Genomic DNA, 12,036 nt, shown 5'->3' with positions numbered 1-12,036 from the left:
ACTACAGTTGTACAGTGGTTGCCTAGGGTTTTGACACCTTCACTGTGCTGTGTATTTAGTTTCAATCTCTTTACTCAATGTATGCTAGTGTCATGCGTATATCTGTCCCTAGTGGTCTCTACCGTGACTGAAGCACGGTGTTATTCAGGCCAAGTCTGTGAGCCTCTGGGTACCTGAGCTGGAGGGATCCTGTGTGCGGTAGACTGGCAGGGTGTAGCACTCAGGAAATGCGACATCCTTCCCTTGCAGTCGACCTGAGCCCAGCCCAACAGCATGCTGCCACCTCCCGCTCACCAAGAAGGGGATAGGCTGATGGGGCAAAGCACAGCAACACCCAGAGACAGACAGACAGACAGACAGACAGACAGACACACACACACACAGACACACAGATAGACACACACACATGCACCAGGAGTACACAGATGCACACATGCCCATGGACAGACACAGGTGAATACACACAGACACACAAAGACACATATGCCCATACACAGAGAGACAAATACGCAGACACACACACCCAGACATAGACAGACACAGAAACAGAGAAAGAGGAGAGAGGTCACCAGGGCAGAGTTCAAGTTAGTAGGCACACAGCCGGTTCCAGCGACAAAGAGGACAGCCATTTCAGTGATGGAGAGAGACTCAAAGCAGAAGGAAGCTGTCCAGTGTAAATCACAAGTACATTCCCTGTGTAATTCATGCAAACAATTATAATTATCCCTGACAAACCACAGGATGTGGAACTAGATGGTTTTAACTGCACACATTGACATTAGGAGGCTTTAGCATTGCTCTTTCATTTGGTGCATTACTCCTGTTGTCTGTATAAATGGCCACTCAGTGACATTGAGAATGCTGGCAGGAAAGTCCCTGCTTGTTCTGGGAGTACTGGGAGGAAATACCTCATTGGAAATGCTGTTGTCCTCATCCATACTGGTGAGCAGCTAGAGAAGAAGAGAAAAGATGAAGTCATAGCAAATACCATGGGTTTCAGCACTGGTAAATAAGAGGAAATAGAAAAAAAGACTAAGAAGAAGACCACACAGAAAAGGTAAACATTTTGGGGAGGCCATCATCGAGCAGAGGATCGAAAAAGACTGATAATGATAATATATATATATATATATATATATATATATATATATATATATACAGCTCTGGGAAAAAATTAAGAGACCACTCCAAGTTCAGAAATCAATGTTAAGTGGTCTCTTCATTTTTTCCTGACCTGTAAATGTATTTATTGTTCAGGTCTCACTAGCAGCGGCTGTGTTGTGTTGGTCCAGCCAACTCACCTCCTTCTTTTCGTTTCCGGTCGCCCACAGCATCCTGCGCAGACCATGGCGCCCCTCTGGGAGTCTGTTTTCAAACTGGGGCAGGGCCACCTGATAGCACCAACAGAGAGAGATAGAGTTATCTTATGAGAGTGCAACTTCCAAGACCCTAATTAATTAATTGCTATGCCAGCTTTCTTTCTCTTTCTTTTTCATTCTTTCTTTTAAGTCAAGGGAACCATGAGTAAACTCCTATTGACCCACTGCAAAGTCTTACTGTACTTGTTATTTAAAACAACAACAACCCAAAAAACAACAGCAAACAGGAAGAAGTGTTTCCCCTACCATTATACTGGGAGCAAAATAAATAAATTAAAAATCAAAACAAATCAAAACAAATCAAAACAAAAGCTCACATGCTCCACCCACCACTCTCGTTCACTGCTCCCCTGCTCTCGTTCGCTACAACCAACCCCCCACCCCACCCTTCAACAAAACACTGGGAAGGAACACTTTGAACAGTTAAAATGGGAGCATTGTGGGTGGTACCTCTGCTGGGATGTGCACCCACTTGTGCAGCAGAGCCACCAGGGTGTAGTACAGCACCAGCAGGACCAGGGGGTTCAGCAGCACGGGCCAGGTGATGTCCCCGTGGAGGCCCAGCCGGTGCGGGTCCGAGATGGAGGTACGGATGAACGCTGTCATGCCAAACAGTCTGAGGCAGCGAGAGAGAGAGCAACCAAAACTACTTTGAGGACAATGCAATCTGTTATGATGATGATGATGATGATGATGATGATGATAATAATAATAATAATAATAATAATAATAATAATAATAATAATAATTATTATTATTATTATTATTGTTATTATTGAAATTATTATTGAAATTATTACAGTTTAACATATTTCACAAGCAGAAGTCTGCAGAAAGTGGGTGCAGTGGAGATGGTCAGGATTACAATGCATATCAGCAGGCCTCCTTTATGGACCACCAGCAGAACTGGCAAAGTGAACCAATAACCAGTGAGTGGAGTATCTGTATGATCTACTCTGTATGGTCTACTCTCAATGGTCTACCCTCTATGGTCTACCTTCTACTCTCTATGATCTACCCTCTATGGTATACTCTCTATGGTCTAATCTCAATGGCATAATCTCAATTGTATACTCTGGATTTCCATTTTGTTACTTTTGCCCTCTTGAGTTTCCCAGTTTGCTGCAGACAAGAGTCAGTTTATGACCAGCTGATCTTTAGCAGGCCAGTGACCAGCCCGCTGCTGCTTGGTGGGTGAGTGTGGCAATCTGGCCTGGTGGTGCCATAGTACCTGGCGTAGATGTCCTGAGGGGGGACAAGCTCCTGGAAGTATGGCAGTTGGTACAGGTAGAGCCCCAGCAGGTGCCCAGCACTGAAGATGGCCACCATCACACACAGGCTGCTGAAGAGAACCAGGCTGATTGGGCGATGGCAGGCCCAGCACCACACCAGCCACAGGAAGACAGAGAAATACACTGCCGAGGTCAGAGAGGGCAGCATGATACCTGAGGGAGAGCCGGAGGGGGAGGAAGAAGGGTGTGGAGGAAGAGGAAGGAGAGAGGAGTCTGTATGCATTGTTCAATTTCTCCCCCCTGCCAATGGCATCAGAGACTAAAAATGCTCTTGAAAACAGTATGAAGAACACTCAGAGAGAAATCAAAACAAGCAACAAAGACAACTTCACAAGCAGCTGCATTAATCATGCTGAGAGAGTCCCTGCAGTGGCGAGCGGCCCTCACCTGCCAGGCCCAGCAGCACAGTCACCACCACCTTGCCCGCCGTGTTCAGGACAGCGGTCAGAAGCAGGCGCAGTCCGGCCGCGAACACCATCAGCTTCTGGATGAACTTGGGCTGGTTGCCGCCCGTCTGAGCGGCCTGGTCCGAGCTGTCCAATGACGACCCATCTGTGTCAGCACTGCTCTCCTCCGATTCTGACTCTGAGTCCAAGCCCGAGCCCTGCAGGTCCTGAAAACACAGACAGCAGGGGCCCTCAATAACTCGCATTACTGGTTACGATCGCAGCTAACTTATTAAGACTGTAAAAATAAAACAGCTTTGAGTTTACAAAACTGTGGGCCGAAGGGTCACAGACAGACACTGACGGCTCCATAGTTAACAAAAATAGTTATTTATCCATAATTGATTTATTTTTGGGTGCATTTCTGAATGCAGGTCCACTAGCTGCCTTCCAACTCTACAAATGTTGGTCATTACCTACATTAAGGATGATTTAAAACCACTGGAGTGAAAACAGCACCAACAGGGTTAGTGCATTAACTCGAAAAGATCAAGGCAGTTTAACTGCGGTTTAAAAAATATATAAAAAATACCTGGGGCCCGATGTGTCGAGGCTGCTCAAGAGTTCACTGTAACAAAACCACTCACTCACAATGATCACACAAAATACATGATATTAACTAGAAAAATAGTGACAGTCTGACTCACAACTCAGTCATTAACCAGCTTTGGCAAAAGGGGGGAACCCTGGTGCACCAATTCTGAGTGCGCAACAGAGCAGCACGCTGGCCGTACCTCGGTGTCTGAGCGCAGGATACAGTTGTCGTGGGCAGCGATGGGGATCTGGGGCCTCAGTAGCTTCCTGCAGAGTCTGTAGATGAGCAGCCCGGCCAGGAACAGGCCCAGGTCGGGGGCCAAGAGGCGCACAATGTTTCCCCCATCCACTGCGCTGAACCTGGGGTGAACACAGGGCAAGTCACCCCTGCTTACCCACACCAAAATAAACATTCTTTCTTTCACCTGTATTGTTTTGATATGCAAAGTATTCATAATAAAATAATCATAATTAACACAGGTAAATCTAAACTTTCTCTTCCTTCACTAACTCAGGGGAACTCCATTACAACTCCATCTATTGTTTTGTATTGGTGTCTCATGAAGCCTCATCACCTGTCATAAGTGCACATGCGTTTTAGAATGACCAAATGAGGTTGATAATTAGCTAAATTAGGTAGTTCAGGGCTCAGGGGCAAAGAAAGCCCCAAGAGACCAGAGAGAGACCAGAGACCAGAGCACCCATGCACTAACCCCCACTCTGTGCTGGCAGCTGCCCAGTGGGGTAAGCAGGCAGCACGAGACATTAGAGACAGTGTGAAACAGTGATGCAGTAAGTGACGCATACCGTACGATGCCCACGTGGCACAGGACCGACTCCCAGATCCCACTCACTGCAGAGGAAGAAGAGAGGAAAGCTTCAGTGAGTCGCAGCCCTGTTCCTCACTGTATCCCCCTTGCTGGGCATTTCCCCCGCTCCCAGTACCACCAAGCTTTGTCAACCCAGCTCAGGGCATTACAAGCTAAACCAAACTCATCAGCACCCTTCTGCTGGGTCGAGTCCAGGGGTAATACCTGGCCCCCCGCAGCTGTCCACAGCGGTACTACGCAGCTGCGGTGTCTTACCCTGCCTGGGGACGTAGATGAAGGTGATCTGCAGCCCACACTGCACAGCCAGGAAGGTGACACTGATGTAGCAGATGAAGCGCAGAAACCGACCCGTTGTGCCTTGGAAAACAAGAGAGAGGAAGTGAAGACAGAGATGGGCGGCTCTGGTGTGCGATTTGGGACATATTCGAGAACATGTCCTGTGTGTAGAGCCCCCTGGAAAGGATTCGAACAGGCCGTCATGTGCTCTGCGCCACCCAGCAGAGTGACAAACCTGCTTTAACAAAGCAATACTCACAGGAGTTTTATACACTGTACTGAATTCAGATGGATCACGTCACCGTAACCAGCACGTGTACACAATGTATGTATCATTCTTTTTTTTTCTTTTCTTCGGTTGAGTCTAAAATGAGTGAAGGGACAGCACTGGCTTGGAACATCTTGTGATCGCCTTGGCACTCCGCACTCTGCATTAAGCAGGCAATCATATCCTGCCCATAATCCCCACTGATGCTCTCTGGAGTCAGTGCGGGGAGAGGCTGGCTGCTGTCTGGAGCGCAGGAACCTGAGCACAAGCTACTCTCTGCTGACCTAAGCAGGATCAGAGATTAAGTTACTCCGGTCTGGGGGATTACGGCTCCCTGTACTCACATAAAAAGCACACAGTAGATGCCACTGGCTAATTCTCACAGCTGATACATTTGTAGTCGAGAGATGCTTGATCTCCCGTTGCATTATTCACACCGCCTCCTGGAGCCGCCGCTGTGGCTCTCTGTCTGAGGAAGCGGGACTACCGATACAGGAGATGCCCAGACGGCAGGAGAAACGTCAAGGCAGTGCACTGCTGCGACCGTACGCCTACTTGCGTCCTCCCACACACTCCTCTCCCATCTGGCACCCTCCCAAACACTGTTTATGGCTCCAGAAGCCAGTGGGGATGATTCAGTTTTACGATCCCTTTCTAAGGCAGTCAGTCTGAACTTTTATTATTTCTGTCTCTGTCATTATTTAAATAGGCAACGCGTTAATATTGTGATACCTGCCCTCAGACAAATACTCTGACCCACTTCCTGCCTCCCTGCCCAGTGAGCATCAATAAATGAGTGGTCAGAGACCCACTGGATTTCAGCAGGACAGTAGTGCACTTAAATTATACAATCATTTAAGAAAAAAAGAAAGCAATACATGAATCGTGATTTACACATTTCAGCACAACTAAGGCAGAGTAACATCAGAGGAAACATCAGGGGGAGTAACTCGACAGCAAACTTTGGTGCTAATTATTTTGGTGCTAATTTGCTGTTCATTTCTGTAGCACCTTGACAAGGGAAAAATAACTGAAAGTGCACATGCAGTGGGTTGGGGAAAAACAAAACGTACCATAAGCTAGTAGGAGCAAAGCAGTCTAATGGGAATTTAATATGGATTTAATAAAGGGAGACAGTGGCTGGCACAGGAGGATGCAGACAGGGTGATTTGTGCAAATGATGGAAAAACAATGTGCTTATTTAGTTATTATAACTGAACAACACCATCTAATATATCAGCAGCTGAGGCAGCAAATTTCTTTCCGATAACTGGATTTTTGCTGAAAGCTTTATTTCCTCTTTTTCATCCCTGGTGAAGGGCTGTCAATCTGCCTATGTCTATGAGAGCATTTCACTCCTCCCCCATCATCTGCAGAAGGTAAGGGAACACTATACGACTCTCACACACACAAATTAGTAAATAAGTTGCGCATTCGAAAAATATATTTCCTGGTGTAGCACATGATGGGAGAGTGAGAGTGTGTCTTCCACACTAAGCCAATCAATCAATCAATTCATTTTTATTTAGTATAGCACCCTTTGCAGGGCAGCCACCGAACGCATTACACATTGAAAATAAACCATCAAATAACCAAACAAATTCGGCACGGAGGAGAAAACAACAAAAACTCCTAGGATGGCAAATTGTTATACAAACAAACAAATCTCTGGGGGTCCACGGCTTAAGGCCCAGGCTTATTGGTTCCATTAGTGCTTCACAGGCAGGGGCAAAGAGGACATCGGCCTTTCCTGCTGGATTCCTGAAAGGGGCACAAACAAGAGGCCCACCCCACCGTGATGTCACATGTTTGGTATAACCACATCACATAACTCGTATCGCTCCAGAGGCAGAAAGTGGAAAACTAGCTTTTTTACAGACGCTTTGCAATGAGTGTGTCAAGGGGCCCTGAATAAATTGAACACCAGCTTCCAATTCTCATTTTGCCATTTCTGAAAATCACAGAGATACTGTCTCTGCAATTATAGCCCCTCCTTCCCCCACTGAGGATGTGCAGAGCGACGGGTCAATGTTGGCAAGAACATCACCACATCAGACTGCATGACTCTGAGCCCAGGGTCACCAGGTAAGCAGTCAGCTGTGTTTCCACATCTTTATTTTTGTCTTTATTCTCCACTCCTCCACGTAGTTCACTGTGCATTCACCAGGCCTGACCCCCGACCCGAGGAACCGCTTACCACGCATGGAGGCAACTGTAGGGTTGGGGAGCAGCGGGAGGATGAGGAGGAAGAGGAGGTAGACCAAGGACAGACCATTGTAGCGAAAAGAAATGGCTGAGGAGAGAGCGAGACAGAGGGAAGACGATTAGTAGAAGGGAAATGAACTCTGGCAGATCACAACTGGGGTGGGGGGCTGGAGGGGATCAATATTTAATTAACTCAGTCGGTAGGTTTCAATGCATCTCAATCCTATCTGAATTGCAAACTCCAGATATTAGACTGGGGTTACACTGCACCTCTGTGGAAAACCAGTGCCTTACAGTTTGAGTGACCCTGCTGTAGCCTGCAATCTACAGATTCTCGATTTTTCCCATCCCAAAATGGAAACGGTGTTCCCAGTCTATTTTGTTTGCTTTCTGAGTTGTCAAGATCGTGTGAAACAGAGCACACAGGTCAAAAGGGTAAAGAGAGATTTAATCAAATATAATAAAAATCTATATTAATAAGTAAAAACAAATACATTAACAATGAAAAATACAAGTTGAAAAACACAGATTGTTGGAGTTCACACAGACTACTACTCCCTTGCTTCAAGCCATGATTAGAGAAAACCCTACACAACATTTCCCGTTTCACTGTACTGTACAACTGCACTGTATGCAGTCCTCTACTGTGGGCTGTATAACAATATATCCAAAATAGAGAATAAAATATTGATGGAGACATTACACAAATATACATAATACACTCTTATACCTAATAAACACAAATTATAATTTTAAGATTTTAAGATAAAACCCTGCATAACCCTGCATTTTCACATACAAATAGAACAACTATTTTGCTCATTTCCTTTTTTCTAAAACAGAACAAACATTACGTTTTATTTTAAACAAAATATACATATGAAAATTGTTTGAAAAGGTTTCAGGACATGGGTATTAAATAACTCCTTTTTTAAATTCAAGAACTGTGATTTTGTTTCTGTTTCTGTTTTCTTTTTTAAAGCTGTAAGCATCTCTCAGCAATATATGAAAAACAAAAAACAGACTCTCTCAAAAAGAAGACACGAAGCCCAACTCACCAGCCAGCAGCAGCAGGGGCAGCAGCAACCTGAAGATCATTCCCACAGCTATGTCCCCAGCCATGTCCCCTCACAGAGCCTGCAACACACACAGCACACAGCACAGGGCACGCAACACTGTCCCACAGGAGCTCTGCGCTGGACTGAAGACGAGCTGCTCGCAAAACTCTCTGTAGCTGCGCACACCTCCCATCCACACTGATGTCCCCTGTGGACACATTAGCTAAATACGCACAACAGAGGAAGAAGAAGCAGCAGAGGCCGACAACGCAACAGAAAGACCAACCCCCCCAAAAGAGAGCATGTATGCTTATACTATGCAAAACATTTCCTATGGATTGCAAACAGGAAGAATGCGCACATGTTCCAGACAGCGGACAGGGAGAAACTGCAGAACGTAAAAGAAGGGGATGTTAATATTGGAGGTGCATCCCCCCCTCCAGCACCCCTGTCTTTCCACAGGAGGTTGAACTCTGACACTCGGCGCTGTCGGGGACTGTCACTCAGGCAGCGGCAAGTCGGCACTGTAATCCAGATGTGGACAAAGCAGTACTCCAGTGGTTAATGTGGCTGACATTTGGCAGGGATTCCCTCTGCCTCCATGTGACACGTTGTTTTCATCTCTGAGACCAACGCAAAGAGGAGCTTGAGCTCAACAGAACGCCCAGCGCAACTATACGTCCACAGCCACCTGCTACCAGCCTGTGACAGACAGACAGAGCTTCAAGCCCCCAGCTGCTCCCATCGGTGTTAAAAATCCTGAGGACTTTGGTCTCTCGCCCTCTCCCTGAGCAGGTTTCTAACAGCTCATCACTTCTGAACAGAGAACATATCTAATATTCATAGCTGTTGGGCCATTAGCAGAGAGTGTCTGCAGCAGCACAAACTGGAGGGTAATGAGAGACTGCAGGCGGACTGCTGGTCCACAGAAAAAGCCCCAAGAGGAGAAGTAACACTGGAACAGCGTGCACATAAAGGCTCCTTATTTCATAGCAGTTTCGATCTGTTTCAGGGTTTCAGAGCTGCAGGCTTTTTCCATGAAACTGGAAAGCTCTCACCTGCTATGTTATGCCATGAGAGCCACATGTGCCTTCCTGGTGCACTCTACCAGGACCGGGGGGGGTTGGAGGGATTTATGAACAGTGGGCACACAGCACAACTAAGCTGAAGGCTAGGCACTGGTTTCCAGACAACTGATGGTTTTATTTCCAATTCTGCTGGCCATAGACATGAGTACGTGTTTTGTTTAAGGACATACAGAGTGTGAGTGTGAGAGAGTATGTATGCATGTGTGTGTTTGTGTGTGTGTGTGCGTAAGAGTGTGAGCATCAACATAAGTTGACTGGGAAAGCCTATTGACTCATCGATCACTAGAATTCCTATTCCCTCGCCCTCGACTGAGCTTCATAAATCTGTGCAGCATAATTATCCAGTTGTATTTAGTGGGGAAGCTCAGATATATCCCCTACATCCACTCACTCACACACAGCCCTAATGCAAGCCCATCACAGTGTGAATGTCAACACAATGTTATCATTTACAAAAGCCCAGCAGGTTGACCTGAATCCTGTGTGTCAGTATTTGGTCACCCTGGTGTATAAGCCAAATAACTTGGCGTAGTAACTTGTTGGTTCTTTTCAACTGCAATTGTACGTACGTACGGTAGAGAGATTGTCGGTGCAGGCGAAGGGGACAGACATACTCTAACACCCAAGTGTTATAAAGTACAGCGTAGTGTTGTCACTGTAAAATGCAGCTTTGCGCTATTCACACGTCTTAAATGCTGCAGTATGTTTTATTTCTTCTTACAGATAGCATACAGGTAGTGTTTCAAAATAGCTTCCTCACCACTGCATCACACATGTACACATCTGAGGTTGTTTATTGTGCCGAATTGTGTCGGCTTTGTTCCAGAGGGTTAGATGGAGTCAGTCTTGTATTAAACTGAAGATCAGTGCGGCAGCACTTGACCAGAGAAGCCATTTCCCAGCTGGAGCAGACCTGCTGTCAAGCACTCTGACTGCCCAGTGGGTACCATTCGTGAAGGGGATGTATTTCATTAGTGATGTTTCTATTGCAGTTTGTTCCCTGGGTACTTTGTGTTGGTGGAGGAAACAAATCAACGCAAAAATAAATAAACAATCCCCCCAAAAAACAAGGTAATACTCAGGCATGTTGGTAAAAACTCCAGCGTTAACTCTCGCAGTATCAAACAACCGTTATAAAGCCCAGATGAGTGGCTGCTGTGGATTAGACTGAAGCCCATGGACCCCAGGCTTCGGCCCCACAGAGAATCACTCAATTACTCTCTGAAGCAGCTTTAAATTGATTAGGGCGCTGACTGCTGAGCACGCATATAACATTTCAATGACAGAGCAGTTAAAAGTGCTTCCGTCAGGCAAATATAACTGGCCGCTCTTATTGGGGGCAGAGGTAAGTTCACACTGACCGCTCCCACTACAGTCTTTTATGCCCTGGTCCCACACAGCATTTCCACTGTTCTCTTCAGGAACTAAGCATGAGCTCAGATATGAACAACCTACGTTCCCTTGCATCCCATTCCACCGTATGGAGACAGGTGTGGATGTGTTTGGGCCTGTCTTGTCATGTTGGTGTTGCCTAGGGTTGGGGTTCAGGTGCTTAAAACATAGCAGCTACCCTACTGCTGTAACATGTGGGATATGGCAAAACCTCTCTCCTTTCTGCACTGAAATGCAGTACCGCAGTTCACAGTAAAGAATACTGTATGGTTTTGTATGTGTGAGGTGAATTACTAAACTTTGGGAAAACCGCAAACACCACCAATCTCTTTTTAAATCTGTCAGAATCTTATTTAATTGAATTTATATTTTGTTTCCCTCCTGTGTGGTTCCCCTCCATGCCTGATGGCACACCAATGAGATACAGCGCACTGGCTGGGAAACACTGCTGCTCAGATCAGTATAAGGATGCTGAAGATGCATGCCTCCAGCCCAGATTTGCACATTAACTGCCAATCCAGGAGTCACATGTTGTTTTGCCATTATGTTTTGTGTGGGTTCTTTTTTTCTTTATTGAATTTACTTGTAACAAAAAACCCTGTTTATACAATGGAACAGGATGTACACCTGCCACTCAATCACTGTTTTCTACAAAACATTCCTGCTGAAAGGTGTCTCCGGTTGCAAATGAGTTTAAGCTTTACTACACAGTGCTGGGCCTTTGCTGGGCAGCACATTACTACATCCCAGTACAAGGTCTGTGAGATTACATTATATTACACACAGTTTGTGTTGTGTGGTATGGTGTTATGTGGTGTTGTCTCGTGCCACTGGGGCTCATCTAGAGTGCAGTGGGTCAAACTGTGCAGCCCGTCTCAACAGCTTCCTACGGAGTTGAGGAATAGTCGAGGTCTGGGTTCAGGACTGACCTGGAGCAGTAGCTGCCTCCACAATGAACCCTTTAAGAGCCTCACATGTCCTTGCTGGAGCATGGAGGAGTGTGATGGGTGATGTGTGATGGGGGGTGGGGTGCTGCCATATCTAGACACTGTGCCTGGAGTGCAGAGGCCTGGGGTGCAGGCAGGCGGCTTCTGTTTAAAGCATGATTCAGGCGGAGGTACAAACTCAATGGGACATGCACTCGAGCCATTCTGACGAGAGTCCCACGGGATCGAGAGAGAGAGACACTGTGCTGGAGCACCACACTGCATAAACCCAGAGGCCTGCCACATGAAAATGACCACCCCTCAGGAATAGCACACTTTTTT

General features: G+C 46.3%; 1 protein-coding gene across 1 annotated transcript in view; it reads right to left on the bottom strand.

Annotated features, from left to right (window-relative positions):
* LOC136748823 (piezo-type mechanosensitive ion channel component 2) overlaps positions 1-8,352 on the bottom strand; it is a 33,139-nt gene extending 24,787 nt beyond the window's left edge. Inside the window, exons 1-11 of the mRNA XM_066702869.1 lie at positions 8,289-8,352; positions 7,223-7,318; positions 4,737-4,838; positions 4,459-4,504; positions 3,852-4,011; positions 3,059-3,284; positions 2,611-2,824; positions 1,830-1,995; positions 1,302-1,391; positions 909-950; positions 174-309 (exon numbers count right to left, since the gene is read on the bottom strand). Coding sequence (XP_066558966.1) covers positions 174-309; positions 909-950; positions 1,302-1,391; positions 1,830-1,995; positions 2,611-2,824; positions 3,059-3,284; positions 3,852-4,011; positions 4,459-4,504; positions 4,737-4,838; positions 7,223-7,318; positions 8,289-8,352 — 1,342 coding nt within the window. The remainder of the gene's footprint in view (positions 1-173; positions 310-908; positions 951-1,301; positions 1,392-1,829; positions 1,996-2,610; positions 2,825-3,058; positions 3,285-3,851; positions 4,012-4,458; positions 4,505-4,736; positions 4,839-7,222; positions 7,319-8,288) is intronic.
* Positions 8,353-12,036: the final 3,684 nt, after the last annotated feature.

Source organism: Amia ocellicauda, chromosome 4, assembly GCF_036373705.1.
Source record: "Amia ocellicauda isolate fAmiCal2 chromosome 4, fAmiCal2.hap1, whole genome shotgun sequence".
Taxonomy (NCBI): domain Eukaryota; kingdom Metazoa; phylum Chordata; class Actinopteri; order Amiiformes; family Amiidae; genus Amia; species Amia ocellicauda.
This window is presented reverse-complemented; position numbering and strand designations above follow the sequence as displayed.